Source organism: Siphateles boraxobius, unplaced genomic scaffold (assembly GCF_051911475.1).
Source record: "Siphateles boraxobius isolate OS27281-9 unplaced genomic scaffold, OSU_SipBor_1 11, whole genome shotgun sequence".
Taxonomy (NCBI): domain Eukaryota; kingdom Metazoa; phylum Chordata; class Actinopteri; order Cypriniformes; family Leuciscidae; genus Siphateles; species Siphateles boraxobius.
In genome coordinates, this window is record NW_027508711.1 from 6,078,277 (window position 1) to 6,103,367 (window position 25,091).

Here is a 25,091-nt window from a genome sequence, read left to right on the forward strand (position 1 = left end):
CCACGTTTTAAAACTGCGGTGTGTTACCTTCGATTTAGGTTGATTTCGTTGTTCCACACGGTTCAAATCTACGCAGGATAAAAATTATGAAAATGTAAAATATAAGATGTCTGCAAAAACTAACGATATCTTGTTAAGGTGAACATGAACAGACTCGATAACTATCGTCATTTTCCACTAAAGTTAGTCTTAACGTTATAGAAACAGAATACACGTAATTTAATTTGTAGTGAAGTAAAAGTGCCTCACCTCAGAAACTCGCGCCAAATCCTGTGATACATGTAGCGCGCGCTTGGCTGTTCTAAACCATAGATTTTCGGCGGAAAGTTAATCAATGGTACAAGTAATTAAACTAATTAAGTAATTAAACGTAAAGTTAAAAAAGTAAATACATTAAATAATAATAAAAAAGCCTATTTGGGTGTCTTATGACAATTTAACCTTGTAAATCGACAGCCCACGTATACACAGACTCTTCCGATTTAGAAGAATCCCAAGTGAAAAGTTTTGAATTTCGCCAAACGGGGAGTAGCCTATGTAAAATGATTTTTCACTAGTTTTACTATAAATAAAGTGGATAGCACGTCTATATTGTGTCAGATTAACAGTTCCTTGTTATTTGTAATAATACTATTACATGTAGAATTTGTGTTATCATTAGCATGTTGTCATATGGAATAAGCCACTGGAAACCATGCACTAACCATCTTACCAAGTGTAAAATAAAACCATAGCCGCGACTGGCTTATTACTTCAATAAAGCACACACAGATAAACAAGATAAATATTATAAGACATGAGGGGAGGGAGAGTGGGGTCGATACATTCATGATTGATCAACATTCATTTCACTTGCCGTAGTATTCTATTCATCCATTTCAATATGTTTAAATAATATGGATTCCCAGTGGGGGAAAAATAGACTAGCCTACCATGATATGATTTAGTGGATCACTCACATCCCTAACAAGCAGTTTAACAAGAATAGTTACAGTGCTTCAGAAATCAATTGGTGCAGTGATTGTCATTTATAATACCAAGTAATAATAAAATAAAAATATACAAAAGTAAATATATAAAAAAAGAACTTTTTTTTAATTTCCTGTTTACAAAAAGTGCATCGTACAAAAATACCTCTTCGTACACTTTTGTAAAACTGGTCACACAAAAGATAAAACTCAAGAAAACCACCACAGTAGCGGGTTGATCTCTCAGTCTCCAGGTATCTGGCTGGCATACTTCAACTGTACAATTTTAAACTTAACTACTTTACAACTCAAACACATGACATTTTACATTTGACTGTTCTTGGCCTTATTTAACTCCTAAATAATTACTGTTATCAAAATTACCTGTACAATCTATTCTAACAGTTGGCTCAATCAAATATAATCCAGGTTTAACTGAAAAGTCCTACTCACCACGTGCAGTATGTTAAAAGTCAGTATAAAACAACCATTGAAACACAAATAGCACTGCATTCATGCACTTGCACAGCAAATCCATCCCTGCAACAAACCTTTAAACCAAAGTTACATTCAAATAAGTGACAAACTATACAGAATGATACACCAAAATTAGTAATTGAGCAAGTCCAACATCTTAAGAAAGTGCAATATTTGCATTAATATATATATTTTTTGGAAGACAAGCACAAGGCCCAAAAAACTAAATCTATTGTAGGGAACAAAACATCCCTCTTCATGAATAAAATAGCTATATTCAATGTGTGTTTAGCAGTTCAGCAATGTGAGTCCAAGATTGGGCAAGCACTGCCATCAAACTAATTCATCAAGCTTATTGCCTATGCCTGAGAAAGAGTTAACGCAGACCCTTTGTGAGCTTTCAAAACATGGAGAAGAGGACATGAGGAAAAACATCTCTCTCAATGGATTGCTGTTAAGCTTTAATGAAAAATAAAAACAGGGATAATGAATTTATCTCCTGTATCGTCTTGGTGGTGGCGGGGAACCGCGGTGTTTTGAAGAGTGTCTGGAAGACTGGCCGGTACTTTGAGAGTCAGCGGCATATGAATTAGCTTTGTGTGTTGGGAGGCGTGGCGCTGGTAAGCCCCGCGTGCCCTGTCCCTGTTCTCTGATTGGCTGCCGCTCAGGAAACCGTGGGTCTGTGGGCCTGTCATTTATCCGTGGGTCTTTAAGGCACTCCAAAGGTATTAGACGTGGCATAGACTGCTGTGCCTGAACGCTGCTCATGTCACGGTTGGAGCGTGGCACAGGGTCTATTTCCATAGGAGACTGCATAACAGGTGAGGTCACCGTGCTTGATCGCCCAACAGGGGGATGAGAGAGACTGCGAGTCGGTGGATCACGTTTAATAATCTTCTTGACATCATTTTCAAAATCTCTTTGCATGGTTTTGATTATAGTTTCCCGTCTCCCAGCGTCCTCAATCAACTCTCCCCAATCCCTTTGTTCCTGCAGAAATGCATTGATTTAATTAAAACGTCATTAAAAGCACAAAATAGCACCTCTTCTGGTGGGTCAAGACAAGCCAGTGTATAAATCTCTACGTTACCCTGAGTGTGCGCAGATGTCCCAGTATGAAGAGACTAAATCTGGCTCTGGTAATGGTTACGTTCATCCTCTGCCGATTTCCAACAAACCTTAAGAAATGTTTCTGGTTCAAACATTGCAACATGAATATTTCTGTAGGTCACACTGATATTACACACACACTTACCCGATGGAACCCATTTCACTGCTGGCTCTCACACAAGACACAATGACGCAGTCCATTTCTCTGCCCTGAAAGCCATCGACAGTATCTACTTCCACCCTAAAAGACCGTATAACTCATGTTATAATACAACTACATTATGAGATTTAAACATCTCATTATACAAAAATTAAAGACTAATTATTTATTGTGGCACGCTGTAGTATGACACTTTGATAAAAGACTATGAAAACCAACTTTTTTTTCTTAAGGAAATTGGCACTCACTGAAGTTGCTTGTTGATGCCCGAACCCCTAACGGCGTCTATTATCCGTTGTTTCTGGGCGTTGTAGGGCGTTATGACACCCACCCGCACTGACTGCTTCTCGCCCAGCAGCTTCAACAGCAGCAACACCAAACTGACCTCTTTGGGGTTGATAAATGAACTGACCAATGGAGAAACACAGTAAGTTAAGTGTTCAGACAGAGACACAAGAGGCAGTAAAGTCCCACCCACAATCCTCTATTTCTTACTCTCTCGCTTTCATCTCTCTCCCATCCGTCACATCGAACACTTTGTAGGGCTTGAAGGGCCAGCTGATGGAACAGCGTTTCTGGGCGGTCTCGCTGTGGGACAAACGTACATAAATCAGAAGCCCACATTTCTACTTGACCTTCTTGTGTAAATGTTCATTTTTGCCACAAAAATCGCAAAAATGTGTCGCAATGCAGATGAACGGTTAAAAAGGACTGGCCAAAAATATTTCTGAAAAAAAGTTAAATTGCAGTTTGGGATCCATTTAATAGTAATGGAATTAAGAGGTTTTTGGAACACCTAAAAGTGCCCCTTTGGGATTGTAAATGATTAACATTGTTAGCAAAAATAGCATATATTTATAGAAAAAGATTTTAAAATTGAAATTATTGACAGTTATACTGAATAATCCTATATCACACCATCACTAAATAATAGGGGTAGGTTTCGCCAACAACTTCGCAATATTGCCTACGTCACAATATCAGTTCAATCGATATTGAATCTGTGGCAAATAAGTGAGAGACACCCTGCGTGTCCACAAAAGAGAGCAAGTCGACAGGATTGGTTTCTAATTTTGTGCAGCACACTTCACATTTGATAAGGCCTGAGAATAACTGGAGTGCCTTTTTACTTCACTCTTGGTGAATACACCTTTTATCTGTGACTTATGTTGCTTTCTTCATTGTATTCTCAGTATGAATAGGGCCTCACAGCAAAGTGGGAGTAATGCAAATAGGATGCAACATCCATGTCGCTGGATCACGTTTCTTGAGGTCTGCAGGGTCCCGGTTTAGTTTGCAGTAGGGCTGTAATCAACCAAAGAAAATCTTGGTCGACTGAAGTCCTGAAATTTCGATTTAAAAAAACGTTAGATTAATAGTTGTGCAGTACTTGGTAGCCTTGTCCGCCTAAATGAATTATACATAAACATATTTATTCTAATAAACTTGTAGGCTATTTGCAGTATATTATTTTGCACTGAAATGACACACTCGAGTCTGTCGGGTCTGACAGCGTTGCATCACGTGCACCTGCACAATATAGCCTATGATTTCCAAAAATAGTACTATGTCAACTAGTGATATCGGCCCAAGAACTGTGGAGGAATATGCAACATAACATTATGAAAAAAACAATTGTCTAAATTATGATAACTGACAGACACTATCATTTCAACCACTCCGTGCATGTCCTCGCACAGAGCGAGGCTGAACATAGGAGCTCAGCTTCGCGGCTGAGACACGAATAGACTATTAATTTAAACCTTTTACTCTTGAACACACAAGGCACGTCCACTTTAATAAAAAAAATTATATTTATTAAACCAGATCAAGACGAGAGCAGAAATAAAATAAAGAAAATAAAAATAAAGCATAGGCTCAAAACAAATACAAACGGTGGGCACAGCGCACTTGCACATTAGACACCAATTATAATAATAATAAAGTGCCCAAATCCAATAAATAATACTAGAAATAAATGGTCAGAATAATAAAAAAGTGAACCATAAAATGTTTCCAGGGTGGTCTGGGGGATGCTACCGTAGTTGCGTGCGGATGCGCCTGCAGTTGACTTTATAAAACGATTATTACTAATTGGCATATTTCAATGTTTTATGCCAATTCTGATATGTTCATTCAAATAGCTACTCAAAACAGACAGGGCAACTAAACGCAGACAAGTTAACTTACCGTTTTTAGGTGATATGTCATGTTTGATGTCGAGGTGTGATATGCAAACTTTGCCTTCGACTTTTTTTCTATTTTCATAAAATGCGGACAAACTCCCGATGTCTTTGACATGGTAGATTACTCTGACAGTAAATTAAACACTAAATTCAGCAAACCACCATGGATGATGCAAACCAATGCCTTAGTTCTTTCTTCAATCTGTCTCCAGTGGGTTGGGCTAATCCAAAAAAATGAAAACAGGGGGGGGGGGGATTCCTGAAGACAGACTGTCACCTGTGAAACAGGGGTGCTCTGAAAACACCCCCATTAGCAATTATTGATGAAATGAATGTAATGAAATGAACGCGGCAAAAAGTCGAACAATCAGAATTTTAGTCGAGCCAGAACGTATCGACCAATAAATCGACTAGTCGACTGGGAGATTACAGCCCTAGTTTGCAGCACATTGTGTTGAGCACTCACCACAAGCACGGTCCTTTCAATGATCTTAGGAGTTTTAACTCTGACTCGGTCATACTCCACTGCTCCTGATAATACTGCCTGCACTGCCCCTTCCTACACATCAAACATGGTGAGGAGTCTGATTTCAGAGCATTCTTATCCCTCTCTCTCCCTACAAATGCAGAGTGTACATTTTCCAAACAAAGATTCGTGTGCATACCAGTCATTCTTAAGAGCACTGTTGTAGATGTACTTGGAGGGGAATTCACAGATCTCAGGGTGCATGCGGTACTGCACGCTGAGGAGGAGGATAGGAGAGAGTTGTGGGTTTGATGGATGAAGATTTTTGCATAACCTTGCCATAAGAGACTGATCATAGCCAAACTCCTTTGCTTTCTGTTCAAACACAGACAAAAACAAACAAGTTTTCATATCTTGCACAAAATGCAAAGACCAAATTAAAGTTTTTCTGCTGATTTAATTTACTGCCATTTATATTAAATGCCATAATTTAGACAAAAAAAAAAAGAATAAAAATGGGTTTAAGTTTGTATGCTGGTAATTAGGGATGCTCATATTGACCGTTTAAAAGTTTTTTTATTTTTAAGGTTTTAAGTTTTTTATTTTTAAGGTTTTTTGTTTTTAGTTTGCTGCATGGTTAAAAAAAATATATAAAAACACTATATAGCCTATATTTGTTAACCCACGGGGCGCGTCGACATGCGCAACCACACATGCCTACAGTCATATTTCGCAGAACAAGCAAAATGAAGCGAGCGAAAAGTAGTACTGTGTGGGACCATTTCGACAGAAAGAGCGACGCAGTTACTTGCAAATTATGCTACATGGTATTAAAATACAGTAGTAGTACAAGTACAATGCAATATCACTGGCGAAGCAAACATCCACGAGCAAATGAAAGGCGCTTTCTGAAGCTGGCCACTCTAGCGAGACGTTATCTGTATTCCCGGAATATCTGTCTCATCGGAGAGACTGTTTTTTGCCGTGGCTCTAACTGTCAACAGGCTGTGCTCCAGACTAACCCCACATCATGTAGACATTTTTTGGGGGTACTTTTACGGTTCACAGACATTCGTCAAATTTATTTTTATTAAATGCCAATTCAATATTATAATCTTATCAGTTAACGGTTAATAGTTGATAACGAGGGGTGGTTGTCGGTCAGGAAAATTAACCGTAATGAGCATCCCTAATGGTAATACAAATGCTATGCAGCTAATTTAGTGGGTTACCTGGGAGACAACGGTTGGTGGAAGCTGGTTCGGATCACCAACGAGGATTATGGAAGGACTTCGGTAAAGCATGGGAATCAGCGTCTCAGTTTCTTTAGCCTGACTAGCCTACAAATGTGCAAAGACAAACAAAGTGGCTATGAAATGTATTGGTTAGGAGTATTAGTATGTTTATAATGATATAAACCTTATATTCAGTAAATTAACAATGATAAATATGCACCATAACAAAAGCCAAAAAAAAAACGGAAAAAACATTTAATGGAACCACAAACTATAAGAGATTTTAGCACCTCATCGATGATGACACAGTTAAATGGTTCATGTCCCAGTCGACGGAATGCATTCTCGAGGACCATACTTCCACTGGTGCTGAGCGTGCAGCAGATCACATTAGCATTCTGCAGCACAAATGCTTGACTCTCTTGTCGCCTACTGCGACTCTGAAAAATACAAGAGATATGTTTGCTTGTAGTAATATTGAGAAAAAGTATTGTGTAACATGAATGTTAAATAGTGTGACTATTTACCGCTTTAATCTGCCGACTCAGTCCTTCTCTCTCTTTCAGAAGCTGCCTCTTCCTCTCCATCAACTTCTTGAACTGTCATCCAACCCATGAGGTAACAGAAATTTAAGACAGCATTAAAATAAAAGTGCATGAATCAGTAGGCTATCATTCAGAACAGTCTATATTCTTTGTCTTTTAGAAATTTGTGTAATAATTCCATGGAGGATGCATTACATCAGTAGAATCTTTTGGTGTCTTTGCACATCGCTGGGATAGATTGTCAATAGTCTGGTCCAGTTGCTCCTTCTGCCTTTGTACGTCAGCTTCTGCAGTTTGCTGGGCTCGCTCTACACATAGAAAGCTTATAAAATTATAATTCAAGAGTTTATGCATATGCAGGTGGTGTTAATGCATAAATTTGTCTCTCACGTGCTCTAGCTTTAGTCTGGTGGTCGAGGCTGAAAGGTTTGAGTGATTTCGAGATGGTTCTTTCATTTCCCAGTCTTACCAGGTTTATGTCACCACAGTTACCTGTACACAAAAGTGTTGTGTCAAATGCTCTAATGTGACAGTATATGGCATGCATGCTTTTTTTTTGCTATCAATGCATGTGCAAGCTTGGAAACCTTGAGGAGTGTTGATGTTTCTGCATTTTTCTTTAAAGATCACTATGACTTTCTTCATCAGACTATCGATGGCAGCGTTAGAGGGTGCACAGAGAAGAACACGTGTCCGTCGAGTCTTGGAGTGAAGGTTCCCCATAGAAGCAACACTGTTATTACCCTAACCAGATAACCACACACACAAAAAGCACTCAGCAAATATGTACCTTGAAAGTTGCAGTATGATTTAAGGTGTCCTTGTGAACATGCAAGGTGTTCAGGGATAAAAGATAAATACCGAAGACAGTAGTTTGTACAACAAGCCACCAATGGTTTTACTCTTTCCAGTTCCTGGAGGACCATGAATAAGGAGAAATTTTGGGGTCTTCTGCCTTCTCTGTATCATGGCAAGACCACAGGATATTGCTCTTGCCTGGTCCCTGTTGTACTCCTGGAATACAGAGAGAAAGATAGAGGACGGACAGACAGAGCACATTGTAAAGGAATGTTAGAACATAATCAACCTATCACAACCTGTCAGATAACCTGTGTTTATCTGACACATCCAGTTCAGTTCATGGAGATCTCTATTTAATACACCCGATTCAAATCATCACTTCTTTAGTAAAGGAGACATACAAAATGTGCAATGCTGTAAGTCCTGGGATCAAGATTAGGAACCAACACTGCTTCAGATAAACCCAAACTCACCGGTGCGTCCAGGTCCGGTGGGCTATCCAGAGTGTGTGTGAAATAAGACACATGTGGAGCAAGAACAGGACGCAACATTGGTCCATTTCGCAGCAAACATAGTGCACGAAACTCCCGGAATATGCTGATCAAGGATCCAATAACTTCACAGCGCACAGGTTGGGCATTCACCGAAGACACATTACCACGGGTCTGAATAGTCAAGTTTAGGGTTGACATGGAACCTGAGGAAAGACAGAGTAATGAGACCGTGCACGTAAATATGCTATATCATTAAGCTTGTGTACAAATCCCACACCTTGACCTCTGGAAACAATGGACCGAGACACACAACCGAAATGAGGATGTGGTTCATGGAAATATGGTTCATCGTGGGCATACGCCCCAGTGTTGTCAGGCAGCCAAAGCAGCACAAGGTCATCTTCTTTTGGGTACAGTTGCTTCATGTCACTTTCCTGAGAAATGCTTACTACAAACATATGTACAACTTTATGAAAAGGCTGATACATGAAAGTATACACTTTGCTAACTAATATTTAATTGTACTTATATTAGAATACACTTCAACTGAACATCAGAAGATGATCTGCCCAACACAGCTGGACGTACCTGTGAAACTGGCACTAGCCGTGCGATTACTGTATTCTATGCCCAGGACCCTTAGGTAAAGCTTGACCCTGCTGTCTTTGAGCCATTCACTAGCCATCTATTGAAAATGGAATGACATCATTAACACTGATACATAGCATTCTATTCCAAATATAAAATACTGTTTCTATTACATCTAAAGATTTAGGCATTACAAAAATAAGATGTAGTCCCACCTCTTCAAATGCATTAATTAGCAACAGGGGGTACAAGCTGTTGAAGTACTCCAGGTAGCTAGGGAACATAACTGGCACTTCCTTCAGCGGCAGTTGGCATAGATCATTTGGACTCCCAAATGTTTTGTAATTCTCAAGCATTCCATATTCCCATTTAAGGATTGCTTGGATCAAGACTGAAAGGTCAAACTTTGGGCTTTGATCCATCGTGGGTGCTGGTTTGTTAACTGGAGTCTCAGGCCTTTGGTATACCTTGTAAGATGGGGGTTCTGAAGTAGAGCTTATTTTAGTACTAGTGACCAACCTGGGAGCATGGCTCAGAGGCAGAGGAGTTTGTTGAAAAGGAAATGGATTTATGAATTGTGGAGACTGTACAGACTGTAATGTTTTGTGGGGTGGCATAGCTGGGGGCAGTCGGGGAATCTTTGCTTTAGCAACATTAGCAGCAGGAGGAGGCTTCGCTCCTTTTTCCATTTCAAGGACTAGCGAGGCACTGCGGGAGCTGGGGTTGTATATTTTTGTGGTTGAAGGTTTGGCCTTTTTCATTGGTGGCAGGCCAGGCTTCAAGAACAAATGATCAGCAACTTTTTCCTCATTACACATGGTACTCGGAGGAGGGGCATGAGGAGTCTGAAAAGGTTCATGCGTCGACACTGGTTGCCCTGGGAAATCTGGCTCACTATCTGTATCAAGGTCCATGTCAACAGGATCTCTCTGGGTAAGAAAGAGTTCTTCATTTTCATCCTCAAGCTCCTCCATTTGAGAGCACAGTTCCATGTCGGTGGGTTCCATCTGTGTGAGCAACATCCATTCTTCATCAACGTCCTCTTTGGATGCCTGGGTGGCTTTTTCTTCTTCCATGTTGACATTAGCAGTCTCGCTGGCTTGAAAGTACTTGGACTCGATTATTGTCCTATTACTTCCAACCCCATCACCTCTCGAATCACTGGATTCTGATGTAGCCTTTTCATTATCCTGCTGCTGATCAGGATCTGGTTGAAAGTAGGGAAAGAAATCACCATTACAATTGCTTGCAACTGTAAGTTTTGATAAGGGTACTTCACCTGGCTGATTTGTCTTTGTTGGTTTTTGAGCAAATGTTGTGACAGCTCCTGTTGCTGGCCTCTGATGCTTCTCACGACTTTGCTTGAAAAACTGAAAATCTTGAGATCCCATTAGTTTCTTGTTGCTTTTTACCATACGTTTCTGTGGAGAGGTCTTAATGGTTCGACACACTCGCCTTATCTTCTGTTGTGGTTCTACCTGCACTTTCTGGCCATGGCACCTCAGTTTAGCCACACAATCTAGTGAACGCTGAGAAAGATCAAAGGCTTTTCTTTCCTTCTTTTTTAATCCCAAACGCTCCGCTGTTGATTCTGGCTCAACAGCTTGACGCACCTTCTTTGGAGGAACAATGGCAGGGGTGCCACGTGAGGTGGAAGCAGAAAAATAAGAAGAGGACACTGAGCTGGAGGATGGTGAGGAAGATTGAATACCAGATGAGGATGGAGTAGTTGATGAGGAAGGTTCTTCTACGTCCTGAGATATGGAGCTGCGTTTCAAGTGGTGGCGTCTGACTTTTTGAGCAAGGGCATCAATTATCAATGGCTTTTTAGGGTGTGATTTGTCTCTCTTCTCAGATGGAATGGTTTTTGTGCTTTTAACTTGCAGAGGTTTTGGTTTGACAAATTTATCCCAGCTTTCTGCAGTACTGGATGCTTTGGACAATTCACATGGATCCGCTGGCTCTTGTGGCTGCTGCCGTTGTCTGATCTTATCTTCTGCTTGCTGACAGGCCTCATCTGGAATCATTACATTCTCTGAACTACATGAGGGAGATGCTTCATGAGGAGCTTCTTCCACCTGTGGTCTGAGTGTTTGGTCTGATTTCTTTGTCAAGACTGATGCATCAAAATCCGAATCATTCCAGGCAGATGCCATATATTGCTGGGTCTCAAACTCAAACACTTGTGATTCACTGAGATCATCATAATCACGCCCTGGACTCTCAGGCAAATCATGATGTTCTGTAGATTTCTTTTTCTTGGCACATTCCTTTTCAATAGGCCAACTGATGTCTTTTAGCCTTTCATCATTATCAGAATCTTCATCATCAGAGATAACAATGGTACTGGACTCTAAGTTTTCCTTTGAGTTGCCAGTGGACATGGTATGCGTTTTTCCAACATCCCTACAGTCAACTTCAGAGTCACTAGACTCAATCTTGTGGCGAGCAGTTAACAATTGGGCTAGTCTAACATTGAGGGGTTCATCATCATCATCCTCATCCTCAGTAGCTCGAAAACCACGTTCCCCCTTAGCTGATACCAAATTAACAGGTTTTAAGGATTCACCAGGCTTTCTTTTGGTAATGGCTTGAATCTTTGACAAATTCTGGTTATTTAATTTGGATCGAATTTCCTGCAGCTTATCCAGATCTGGTTTAATATGTTCCAAATCAATAGCAGGTCTCAGCTCTGAAATTAACACGGGGGCAGGAGGTTCCTTTTTAGCCTTTATGATGTTCTCAAGACCGCTGCAGAAATCTTCATCCAAGAAGCAATCGCCATAATTCAAATGTGGCTCCTCTTTAATAAAAGAGGAGCCATAGGTTCTGCTCGGACCCGCCTCCTGGTCCTCATGTTGTTGTTGCAGGGTTGGCATTGATTTTCTGGAAATAACAGTGTTCATAGCTGCCTCCACTGATGATGGAGATGGTGCCTCCACTGATGATGGAGATGGTGATGGAGATGGAACAACAGAGGATGCAGAAGCAGTTCTTTCTTGCATCGACCGGACAACATTTTTTAAACACTTTTGAAGCTCTATAGATTCAGAATGTTTTAGATTCCATCGTTTGTTTGTAGCTCCACGCAGCTGCTTGTTAAGCAAATTCAAAAAATGGGTTGCACGTGGGACAGATCCCGCCTTTATACCTTCTTTCAGCAGCAGTCGAATCAGTGTCATGCAGCCTAGAATTATGGCACCAATGCCACCTCCAGATGTAGGCAGTCTTCCTGCTTTCCCAAGATTGTATGAGGTTGAACTGACGCTGTGAATCCCACCCATCTTGTCTGGTGGTCCATGTGGTTCATCCGATAGGACGATGCACATGACAATCACTTCCACCCACTTTGGGGCACAGCGAGTAAGTATTCCCATACGTCCTTCTGTAGAGTGTAGCTCAACAATTTGAATGAGGATACGGGTGAAGAACTCTGTTACTTTATCGCACATGTTTGTCTGTCCGGTCAGTACATGTCGATTAGCTAGAATCTTATCACAAAGATAGTGAATGACTTCACTAATAAAGGAGGCATTGAGCTCCGGAAGTTCCATTATGGAACGGACAAATGGAATGAACCACAGAAAAGTGCTTCCATATACACGCATGCTCTGGCCCATCTCAGAATCAAGCACTTTGACCAAAGACTGCATATCCTCATAGATCACATAGTTGCTGCAAATACCACTGTTGGATGACGAACCAGATGCCTACACGTGAACAGGAAAAATTATTTATATATATATATATATATATATATATATATATATATACACACACATTTATTTAATAAATGCATCTCTTTTTCCTAACAAACTTTAAAAGCAAATACCAAGAGTTCAGTAAATGTTTGTTACATAAAGTAAACGTGCTGTGCAGTAGAGCAATAAAAGAGAAATCTTACTTGGTTCGGTTTTTCTGAGGCATAACAGTCGTACACCATCTGACTGCAAGTCACCATATTGTCATCATATTCAGGCTCTACTTTAACCATACTCCTGATAATAAAAATAAAATTTTTTTTTTTTTTTTTTTTTTTTTTTTTTTTTAAGATTAAATAACCCCACATTAATAAGCTCTTTCTGCCAACACTACTACCACCAAACATGGCATTCCAAAAACAAACCATTTACTGTCCAAAAGGAACCATTTCCAAAAATTGGGCAGGTTCACTAAAGCAGAAATTAAATTGCATTGTTTTTAATGGTATCTACTGATGTTCCCTGTTAATTTATCACATTTTGCAGCAATTAAAGATCTCATTTTGAAATCCTGAAGCAATGCATATGAAAGAGAATTGATGCCACAGTGAAATGGAATCATTAGTACAGGGAATTAATTTATAACAAAAGACCACAAATTCTGTTTTATTCTTTACTCTACGACTGGCAAATTACATATTTAATTTTCAATTTCAGTTGATATTCTTAATGAGACTGTAATTTGGATCACATTTCTAGTCTGTCTTTAATGGATTTGGTAGGCAAATTAGGGTTACAAAAATTTTAAAGGAGTGACAACCAATAGTAACTGGGAGTTCCTAACAAACAATTTGATTTTAAAGATACATTCCAAAAATAATTTATAGACAATGATGTAAATAATATTTAATTTGCCAGGTGAAGAGAAGTAAATCAAAGTTTCAAATAAGTAAAAATTATTTATAGTAAATTTTATTCTGATATAAATCCTGCATTTGATCCTTTAAAAGCTAATCACTGTACAATGTTTTTTTCAAAGTAGTATCTCACTCATTTGAAAATAAGTAACGATTGCGTTTTGCGGAGTCAAAATTATGGCGGATCCACAATGAGAAGCAATGCAAGGAGTGTATTGCATTCTATAAATGCCAGACTTTCTTACCCCATGGTTTTTTGCTGGATGCTTCTTATTTCCATATCATAGCTGGCTGCTCCAGTGATGGTCTGGAAAGCCATACTAGGGTCAACCTGACCCCAGATCTTAGAACCAAGTCGGTCCAGAATCACCATAAAACAGTGGAGGGCTGGCCAGAATGGGTCGGAAGCTGGGTTATCCTCTAAAAAAATAATAAACTTTGAGTGGATCAATTTTATAACCAGCCGCATCTAAATGTATCCCATCACATTAAAAACAGAAGAAAAAAGATAAAAAATAATTCATGACATACCATTTTTCAACCTATCCATGGTGTTGAGTATGCAAAGCGGGATGTTAAACTGTCCCATGAACAGAGAGTCCATTGCCTCAGCGCTAAGCTGCGTTAGCAACATACAGATGCCTACAGGGCACAAAATACAAGGACTTCAAAAAGGTGATATTACACTCACCACGACATGTGCTACACCACATGTACAACACATGAACATGCATCTGGTTAGGACACGGTGCCACACTTATTTTACTGTAGGTACACAGAAGACACCAGTGACTATTTTTTTATCCCTATCCTTTTCTTCTACAGATCCAGTTTCTATACTAACAGCAGAATGGTGAAATATGTTAAAAGCAGAGGAACAGAAACTTGTAGCTGGAGAGGAATAAACTAAAATGTCTACAAGTTTAATAACAGAAGGAAGCCAGCAAGGAAGGAAAGACCAGTAAGAAGAGAGGATTTGTAGAAAACTCAGACCTAGCCAGTAATTCTTCTTATTTTGCGAATCATAGAGGTGAGATGGCAGCATTTTTACAGTGCCCCCAGCGTAAAACCCAGGATCCAAGTCTGGAACATCCAAAGATATGCCAAGCTCAATGACATAAAACATGCAAAAGAATATCTCTTGGAGGTCATAGTAGGCATCCCTGTCCACACTCTTCATGGTCTTTGCAGCATCGATTGCCCAACGCCGTACCTGGAAAGTAAGAACAAAGATAATAAACAGAGCAATTCCAAGAACTACCAAAAATATGTAAAAAGTAGAAGGACTAGTCTATTCTCTTCCATGGCTTTTTGACTGAATTACCTGTTCATTGGGATGAACAAGCAGCAGATATACTCCTTGATATTTTTCAAACACCGTTAAGGACTTATTCATATCCTGCAATTTGCATAAGGCCTTTACCACCATATCACCTGTAGAGAAAAAAGAGAATTTCAAAAAGTGGCAAACACAATTCTTACACATCAGACATGCTTTTTTGTTTGATTCTGATTCAAAAGCTGTGATGACATTGACAGTTATTAAAGTGACCCCATTATGCTTTTTGAATATTACCTTTCATGCAGTGCATAATATAGCGGTGTATGAATGCTATGATGTTTAAAGATCAAGCACACAACAAATGAAGTTATGGTTTCCTAAAAGAAAAAATAGATTCTGAACAGACGAAACGTGTCGTCAGCAACTCCAGTCTCACTTTGTGACATACCTACTTAAATGTAACACATTTGGATAATGCCAGCCTATGGTCTTCATTGGCTGCACGCAAACAACTACTTTAACCCACCCTCAAATACTTTAGTTGTAGCTGAGGCCTACTTCATACTTTAGTTGAAGAGTACGGTTCGTGACTGACATGTCAAGGCGGCGCTATTTTCAGCGATGCAAATTCAATTTGCATGCAGTTCAATAGGATGAGGACTGCGCTGTAATTGGTACAGGAAAAACCAATGCCATCGTTTCTGTTCATATCACTATGTATTAAGCGCTGAGGAAATTTCCAGAGCAGAAATTCAGATGGTAATAAGACTTTTGTTTCCAACATGCAATGTAAGCAGAAGACCAATCACAACAGACTGGGCCATCTGACCAATCAGAGCAGAGTAGACCAATCACAACAGACTGGGCCATCTGACCAATCAGAGCAGAGTAGACCAATCACAACAGACTGGGCCATCTGACCAATCAGAGCAGAGTAGACCAATCACAACAGACTGGGCCATCTGACCAATCAGAGCAGAGTCGATGAATCACCACAGACTGGGCCATCTGACCAATCAGAGCAGAGTCGATGAATCACCACAGACTGGGCAATCTGACCAATCAGAGCAGAGTACACCAATCACAACAGACAGGGCTGTTGATCAATCAGAGCAGAGTAGACCAATCACAACAGACTGGGTCATCTGACCAATCAGAGCAGAGTAGACCAATCACCACAGACTGGGCAATCTGACCAATCACAACAGACAGGGCTGTTGATCAGAGCAGAGTAGACCAATCACAACAGACTAGGTCATCTGACCAATCAGAGCAGAGTAGACCAATCACCACAGACTGGGCCATCTGACTAATCAGAGCAAAGTAGGCTCGCCGAAAAGGAGGGGCTTAGACTGAAAACCATTCATTGGAAGATTCAGACTTTTTGCAATGTATATTGTGAAAATTAGTGGGGGGTTTTATCTTTGATGCATGTAAATCTATCGTAGGAGACCTAAAACACAAAATTAAGAACTTTTATAAAAATAAAAAGCATAATGGGGCACTTTAACATTGTAAATCTTGCAGTTTTTATATTTCACTTTTAAATTGAATGTACATTTGTACCATTATACTTTGTGTTATATTACCTTGTCATTAAGTTACAGAAAACTTAACGCTGCTGTGTGGTCGTTTCTAATATAACTGCTGTATTTGACATCTTTCTCTCTTCTAATGACTGTAATCAATCTCAATATTTTTCTCTTTTGGAAAATCATAGAAACAATATTGTGGATTTTTTCCCTTTTGCTATAAGAGCAACTGGGAACGCAAAAAATAAAAAAAAGTTGCATTTTCCGTTCACCACAGGTTTACCCAACTATGATGACGTCTGCTTCCGAGAGCCCCAGAGATGTCCATTGTGGCAAATATTTTAGTATGAGCACCAAAATATAAACCCACCTTATGTAGCAACATGGAAGTAAGCTATTTTCTGTGATTGAGTGGGCACTTCGAAGTCATTAGCCGCTACACTAAATAATTGGACGAATAAAATATAAGTAAAAGTTTGCAATAACAATCAGCATTACAAACTGTTATAATTAATAACTATTACTAAAATAACTGGAAGCAGATGAGACCGGAGGCCTCGACAAAAGTTACAATGGCCGCCATTACGTTAAATTATTGTCAAATATCCATGTCATAAGAGAGACCACCTGCGTTGGATGTTTGTGTTACCCTGTCAGTGTTATTTTTTTTAAATAATGACTAGCTTAATCAACAATATGTTATATGTTGTGTCATCTTCTGTAGACTTTTCTGCATATCCTGTATCATCACTACAATTTTCCCTTGAGGCATTTACTCCATACTTAACTTACATTTCAACTTGTACTAACAAATAACATCAAACCACATGGTTATCTCTTTCTCAAGCTCTTTGACACCTTCATTACCAGAGGGCTAAGAGTGGAACAGAACAATGGAATAACTATCGCTCATGCTTAGAGGAATTAGATTCTTAATTTTAAAAATAAATTATCATAGAACGCTGCTGAACAGGGACAAACCATGGTGAACAACCTGGTTTGCACATTAAGGAAAATCACACCAGCAACCCTCCAGTTTTAAGTCCTTATTTTTAACCACCACACAGAATGAGGTTGGTTATGGGAACATGACTTACACAGATCACGGTAGCAAAGCAGGTACGGATACTTCAGAACCTCAAACAGTGGGCATTGGAGACGTTCATGGAATTCTGTCGGCGAGATCATTGACACTGGCTTCACGTGATCATCTTCAATGATAAATATATCATCCTCTTCCAGCTCCTTGTCCAGATTAGTTTTCAACACATCCAGGAGTCGAGCCTTTTCTATTTCCCACAAACGCTGTAAGAGATTGAGAATTAGTCTCTCATGCAAGATGAAAGAGAACAACAGCACAGTTTACAATTAGATCCTCACGGACTATATGAACTTAAAATGTACAAATGTACCGTGAATGAAATGCAAGTTGTTTAGGATAAAATCATCTGCTTAATGCATAAATGCAAGTGTATAGCAAGGTGTTAATCAGGTCGTAGTGCGATTCACGGGTTAATTGCAAGGTTTAACCATCTTAGAGCAAAAGTTTATCACTTGCACAAGTTGTCATGCCAATTTACACATTCAAGCGATTATAAAAACCATTCCATTGCAAGAGGCAAAAGAGAACTCCATTTCGGTACACACAGGGAGGTGCTTTTCTGATAGCATTCAAACACCCAATTGATTCATTTCTTAGTAATTATAAGTAATAAATGGAAAGCAATGCACTCCATCTATAGTTTTGTATACTTATATTGCCATTTACCCATTTCAAATAAGTTATTTTGCTTTCTTTAAAGGTAGTTATATAAAGATGCTTGAATGCCATCTGCTTGAAAAGCAATTCATAGAATAACATCACACTTGACTTCATTATAAACAGGATGAAATTAGCAAAAGTTATGAAAAAAGAAAGTTCCTGAACCAAATGTTTATAACCAACCCCAAAAGTTATCAAGAGGGCACAGAGATGTGAGGAGAGGATGTCAAAAACAAGCGGAGATAAGAATGACGAAGGCTAAAATGAAGAAAGGGAAAACCGCTAGAAGACAACAGCGTAAGCCACAACTGAAGCACATCCGGCAGCATGATTTACAGAGATTGTTACTCATGCAACAGAAAGATTGGATCATACAAGAGTTGATTAATAAAATGGAATTTTCCAAAAAGTATAAAGAGACTGAGGAGTAAAAACACTTCTTAGATGCTGCCTGCATTAAAGCGTAAAGGACATTTGACACCCTATCAAGGGACTCTTAACAGCATCTCCATTATTGCAGTTTAGAGTTCACTAATAGAGCTTTTAGCTTTGGGAGAGACGGATTCATTAATGACAGTTTCACAGAGGCTATAGTACATTTTTATTAGAGAAATAGGTTAGTAGTATAGCATGGAGGCACTACGAACAAAACCAGGGAATTTCAGGCCCAAATTAGGCCGAGTCTACACTAATATATTTTTGGTTGAAAACTATGTTTTCTCTCCGTTTTGGCCTTTGAAAACGCCATTTGTTGTAGTGTGGACTGTGAAACTGGAGGCTTTTGAAAACGATGACATGTTTATTCATGCGACTCATTGTAGATATTTATACCCAGTATTGTCCTCCTTACTTTGGAGGACTGTGACGTAACAAGACTTTTTGATGAGCGTCAAGGATTTTATTTGGTAAATGCGTTTCCATTGTAGTTCATGCGTCTCGATTAATTTTGATTTTAAAATTAAATTTACTTTTTTTTTAATGCATGTTTAGATTTTGTGTTTCCATTAAGCGATATCCCAAAATTGGTGGAAGGAAACATGGCTTATCACACACACCGAATGGAATGTACCAGTCAAAGAAAGCAATAAGATAGTGAAATAATTGTAGGAAGGGATGAAGATAAGCCACAAAAAAAAAAAAAAAAGGGAGGACACTACCTGTGAATGAGATCACCGCTTATGTACTGTATACAAGAGGAAGCTGCATTAACATAAAATGTTAATGTAAACTACGGGTTTTTGTAGTTTGGGGTTTTTTGGTCCGGACAACAAAAAAGAAAGGGATACATTTTGTCCTTGTCCACCCTAGCTTTCATGCTGTCATTTTTAACAAGATACAAAACAAATCTTTCATGGCATACATTTTGCAAAAGAACTAACTGAAGGGGAGGATTCTGGAATCCACTGCCGCTGCAATAAATATCCTTTGATTTAGTCTAGGTCATGTGGGAGTCAGGCCTGAGTGACCCCAGTGACCTAGGCTGCCACGGTCAGTTAGAAGAGTTAATATAACACGAGTTGGATGCTTCTCTCAAAAACAAAAATCACTCAAAGGATATTTATTGAAGCAACAGTTGATTCAGGAATGTGGATTCCCTTCAGTACCGAAAACGCAAAACAAACCTGTGTGTCGGGCTAAATGCACTGACTGTAAATGTGTACATGGTATTTTCAACACCTACAATACTAAACTGTAATGCCAAAGTAGCCCTTATGACGAGAAGACCCAGTGGCCTGTTTTATAAACTGCTTCGACTAGTCTTACAAGTTAGTCCCATTTTTACAATTCTTATAATTGTAAGAGAAATATAATTTTTCTATGTGCATTTCAAGCAATACCACTGCATACAGGATTAATTTTGTCAATCTTACGAGTAACTTTTAATCATGAAAGATACATTGTTTTTGAGATATATATAGTACTTGTGTGTAAATCAATATTTGTTATTGTACGTAATAAAAACAGACGCGCTACCTTTATGGTTACTTGATATGATGTTTTTGACGGATTACAGGAGGACGACAAAGTAATTGCTTCTAAAGAATGTTAATGGTTTAAGATTGTTTCAAGCAGGACGCTGCCCAACGGAGGTTATGGCATATATTTAAGGGTTAGATTTTGACTAAAGTAAGGAGATGTTGCAAGTTATCTGAGACACTCAAAGGCAACGCCTCATAACTACCAATCACAGGCCCCTCTTGCCATCACGGTAGAAGACTCAGATATATTGCCTTCTTTAACCTCTTTTTTTGTCTCTCGCTTAGGTTTAAAAGTTTTAATCTGCAAATGCTGTGAGAAACAGCTTGTGATTAGTGCTTTCTGTAGTCAAGGTCAGTAGGCCTGGGAAAAGTCTAGGGAGTCAGATAAAATGTTTCCAATTAAAATAATATTTATGTTTATCAGTTCTCGGTTTTTGCTTAGAGGTCAATTCTGAGATATGTTTCAGTTGTAAGACTATCAGACAAATAAATTGTATTACATTTTTTAAAAAGAGTAGCCTGACTTAATTTTTTTGGTGAATTTCCACCACAATATGTAGATAGACCATACTTTTAACGGTCACAAGGCAAGGCATGAATCTCGGTCTGCTTATTTGGTGCACACCATGGCAACGCTGGTTCAAAACCACACTAACAGAACAATCGCACCAGAGTTCATTTTAATCGAACCAAACCGGTCAAGTGTGAACACACCTTAAATTAAGCTGTGGTTTTACCACTGTATTTCATACCTTTGTAAGATAAAATCCTCCTTTGCTAAACCTAATAATTATTTTGGTATATCATCATATCAATATCAAAAACTAGAATAAAAAAGTAGCATTAAAAAGTTTAACTAATTTTCTACCATGTACAATCAAATACAATTAGCAGCTAACTAACAACTTGATTTGCACTTTTTTTCTGGTTTCACCTCACTCCAGTCTAAACTAAAAGTTTTTTTTTTTTTGGTAATTTTTCACCACATTGTCATAAATAACCTGAAAATACTGTAGTTTATTAAGGTTAAATCTCCCTAACCACTCTTACTAAAAATAAATGGGGAAAGCACACTTACATTCTCATTTTAAGAGGTATTTGAGTAAATTTGGTTTGATTTGTTAACATTAGGCTAACTAACATGAACCATGAGCAATACATTTGTTAGTGTATTTATTAATCTTAGTTAATAAAAAAATACAGCTGTTCATTGTTTGTTCATGTTACTTCACAGTGCATTAGGCTAACTAATGTTAACAAATACATCTTTTGATTTCAATAAGGCTACTATTAATGAATTTTTTTTTTTTTTTTTTGACAATTCACACCCCGTGGTAATTCAGGAGGAAAATCTCTGAATGCTCCACGTGAAACTTCGGTCTTCTTACTTTTTACCATCGTGTCAATTCTCAATTGATTTTGATTAATATAAGTGATGGGCAATCGGGTCTTTTTCGTGAGCCGGCTTGTTTGACTCAGCTCACTGAAAAGAGCCGTCTCTTTTGGCTCAAAAACGGCTCTTAAAAAAAAAAAATCAAAAAAAAAATTCACATTTTGACTATGATAGGTGTGAAAACAATTCTAATTAAATTATTAAATGAAATAATACTCAATGTCTTTAACAGTGCATTGATTTGTTATGAAAAAAGAATACTACTAAACATTTGCATTTAAATTACAACTTTTTGATGTATAGAAACAACATTCAAAACAATTACAATCTGAACAACATAATAGAACCCATATTAAAGAAAAATAAAATAACTGAAAGGATTAAACTGGTCCCTCTTTTTCTCTCTTCTTTATTGGCATGTTATAACCAGCATGAGCTATCTCACTAGTTCTGTTTTGTATAACTAGCATGAACACACAAACACACACACACATAGGCTCGGCCCCTCCCTCATGCCGTGTAATTGTTTGACACCTGGTGTATGATTGACAGGAACAGAATGTGAGGCTGATCAGACAGTCGAAACGAATGTGTGCGCCTTTCTAAAGGCCTAAAATATTTTTTTTCGTTCTTTGAATTAGTCAATCATTTGTAATAAAAAATGCATCCATTATTTCATTACATAATGATACATAATGACGCAATTTCGAGCCCTGTTCATGCCACCAAAAAGTGTATTAAGACAAATAATGGCATATTTACAATGCAAAGGCATTTTAAGTGGCATGTATTTGTGTACCTTGTGCAGATCAGGGACCTTGTCTCTGGCTCGATGATACTCCACCACACACTCCAGGCAGTAGTTGAGGTCCTCGTTCAGAGACTGCACACTCTCAGGCAGCTGCCCTGAACTGTAGCGTCGCAACATGCCGACGATCGCCACATCTCCCTCCGCCTCCAGGGCCGTGGTGCACCACAGACACTTGTCCATCATGATCACCTGTGCACACAGATACAGAGAGCTTAGTACGGTCTTGAAGAGTCTGGAAATCTTCTCTGTATGACACAACACTGAGCCTCGGGGTTATGGTGTCAAAAAACAGCCTTTATCAAAGTAACAAAGTAGACTCTGTTCACGGAGCAACTCCAGGTCAGTCACTGCACACTCTTTTAAACAGTTTTATGTATCATTTATAGAAATTCTGCAAATTATTTGGGAAGTGTATTAAAAAGAAAAAAACCCATCAAGACTGACTGAACTCAAGTGTTCATTGATGCTCTGAGAAATATTTACTCTTGCATAAATAAACAAACTTTCTCCTGGCATGTGCTCAAAGCATCATACTTTTCACCCATGACTCCAATCTCATTTCCATTAATTATTTGAGAATTGCATAACAAAACGGACCAATTTTCCTTTGAGGGCTCAGCCATGTGCTCAAATCACTGCAGCACTGGTGTGTGTGTGTGTGTGTGTGTGTGTGTGTGTGCGCAACTCGGAAAATTAGAATATCGTGCAAAAGTTCATGCATTTCAGTAATTCAAATATAATATATTTATATACACACACGATTATACTTTCCAGAGGGCTGACATTTCTGTATTTAAAAATCCTGTCTTTTATAGATTTCATGTAATATTCTAATTTTCTGAAATTTTGGGGTTTCCATAAGCCAAAAATCACCAAAAGTATAACTTTTGCACGATATTCTAAATTTGAGTTTCACCTGTGTGTGTGTATATATATATATATTATATATATTTTAAGCAGTAGTATGATCATTATACAAGTTGATTATAATGATCAAACATTCATATCAGTCAAATACAATCTTGACCATGGACTTCAGAGATAGCAGTCGATAACCATTTATTATAATATAAATATAATTATTAACCTATTCTGATAGCAACATGATATTACTACCATAACAGGAATATATATTTTTTGTAATAGGGCATCCAAACCAGTTTATATCTTGAGAACCTTTCTGTAACCATTCCTGCAATATGGTTTCATTTGTATTAATCCAATAGACACCCTTCATAATCATGAGCAGATCTGATTTCTTTGTGTACGGTTTTTCTTAGATTGCAAAATTAATAATAAAAAAAGATCAAATCATAAGTTAATAAAAATTACAAACAATGATAACATGGTGTGTCCGAATAAGTGTGAACAGACATAACAGATTAGAAGACAAATGTGTTCCCACACAGTGGAAATCTGTCGCGCGAGAAACAAATACACAAATCAAGGTTAATACACCCTGTTCTGTAGCATCCATTTTATGTTGCACAATGATTATAACCATACAATAAAACAAGGATTGTGTTAACTAGTAGCTGCAGGTACATATTCTGTGCAAACGTGAAAATATATTAGTATTATGAAATAAGAAACTATATTTCTGAAGGTCAAATCAGTGGATATAAAACGTCCTTTAGTTGCATTATTTGAATTAACCTAAAATAATTCAAGCAAATAAACGGAATATTAAGAAACGAAACTTAGATGATTTCACTGTGGGTGTTTCCTGCTCTGGCTTACCTTTCACAAACCAAAACCATCACAGAGTAAAGAGCTGAGAGTCAGCAAACACTCAAAGACAAACATATGGAAAAAAGGAAGTTGTATTTTTATTAACACAAATGGTTAGTATTCAAGAGGAGTATGAGAAAGTATAAACTGAAGTATTTCACAAAGCGCTCAAATCTAACGCCACACTGCTCTGCAACTGTGGCATGTCTTTTGTTAGCATTACTATTTTAACTTAAGGCATGTCAGAGCCATAAACCAACCATGAGGTCTCTGCAGGAGGAAGAACTTCTAATAACGTTACACATTTTAAAAAGATCAAATGTACACATGAGAAATGCACTCAAAATCAGCTTACCCGCAAAGCTCCAAAGGAGGAAACTTCTTTCAGGGTTGTTTCATCTCTTCCACACACTGACACGGTTGTAAATACCACATGTCCACTCAACAGTGTGTTTTACATGGTCTCTATTTTCCGCTCGATTTTGCTCTCCTCCACCGAAAACACGAGTCGCGCTGCGGTGACGTAATGACTCGGACCGCGAGGCACATTGCGCCTGCGCAGCTCCACAACGCGGGATTATCGAATATAAGTGGCTTGTGTTATTGAAATGGCCTTCCGGACAATTAGTAAACTGCGTGATTAAAGTTGTTAAATAACGTGCACAAGGAAGACAATTATGCAATGATTGTTCAAGGAGTATTATTAAATAGGTTTTTCTCAAAAACATTTAAAAATAATATTCAAATATTAATTTCAGTGTATGCCGAGTCTAGTTTTGTAGTTAATAAAACACACTACATACTTTTGCTCAAGTTTAAATAAATCAGAAATGTAGCTGTACTTTAATAATTTAAAAATAATATTAACATTAATTTCATTGGTTTGTAGACTTTAGGAACTTATGATACACATTAAAGATTTTTTTTGTGTGTGTGTATTGCTATTACATAAT

The 25,091-nt window shown here is 38.3% G+C and overlaps 1 protein-coding gene across 4 annotated transcripts; it reads right to left on the minus strand.

The window, feature by feature from the left end:
• Positions 1 to 1,068: 1,068 nt before the first annotated feature.
• Positions 1,069 to 24,678, minus strand: setx (senataxin). 4 transcript variants are annotated; one of them, XM_077194475.1, is made up of 27 exons: positions 24,494 to 24,658; positions 22,396 to 22,596; positions 17,560 to 17,767; positions 14,973 to 15,082; positions 14,642 to 14,861; positions 14,180 to 14,290; positions 13,894 to 14,068; positions 12,935 to 13,028; positions 12,003 to 12,740; positions 9,246 to 11,966; positions 9,031 to 9,127; positions 8,720 to 8,890; positions 8,422 to 8,645; positions 8,009 to 8,161; positions 7,735 to 7,891; positions 7,538 to 7,639; positions 7,343 to 7,455; positions 7,130 to 7,201; positions 6,893 to 7,042; positions 6,600 to 6,707; positions 5,567 to 5,742; positions 5,368 to 5,460; positions 3,211 to 3,303; positions 2,964 to 3,122; positions 2,701 to 2,796; positions 2,536 to 2,623; positions 1,069 to 2,435 (listed from the first exon to the last, which is right to left on the minus strand). In XM_077194475.1, exons 2-27 carry the CDS (start codon positions 22,588 to 22,590, stop codon positions 1,938 to 1,940), a joined length of 7,122 nt encoding a protein of 2,373 aa, XP_077050590.1. In that variant the 5' UTR covers positions 22,591 to 22,596; positions 24,494 to 24,658; the 3' UTR covers positions 1,069 to 1,937. The 4 variants fall into 4 exon arrangements, with proteins under 4 accessions (XP_077050590.1, XP_077050609.1, XP_077050580.1 ...); XM_077194494.1 differs by lacking the exon at positions 5,368 to 5,460 and having other exon boundaries at positions 9,246 to 10,237; positions 10,310 to 12,740; positions 24,494 to 24,678; XM_077194465.1 differs by having other exon boundaries at positions 9,246 to 12,740; positions 24,494 to 24,678.
• Positions 24,679 to 25,091: the final 413 nt, after the last annotated feature.

Coding starts and splice junctions, on each gene's coding strand:
- setx (XM_077194465.1), bottom strand. CDS start 22,590: ATGATGGACAAGTGTCTGTGGTGCACCACGGCCCTGGAGGCGGAGGGA. Junction 7,892..8,008: donor TGTACAAACTACTGTCTTCG/GTATTTATCTTT, acceptor TTATCTGGTTAG/GGTAATAACAGTGTTGCTTC. Junction 2,624..2,700: donor AGTGAAATGGGTTCCATCGG/GTAAGTGTGTGT, acceptor ACATTTCTTAAG/GTTTGTTGGAAATCGGCAGA.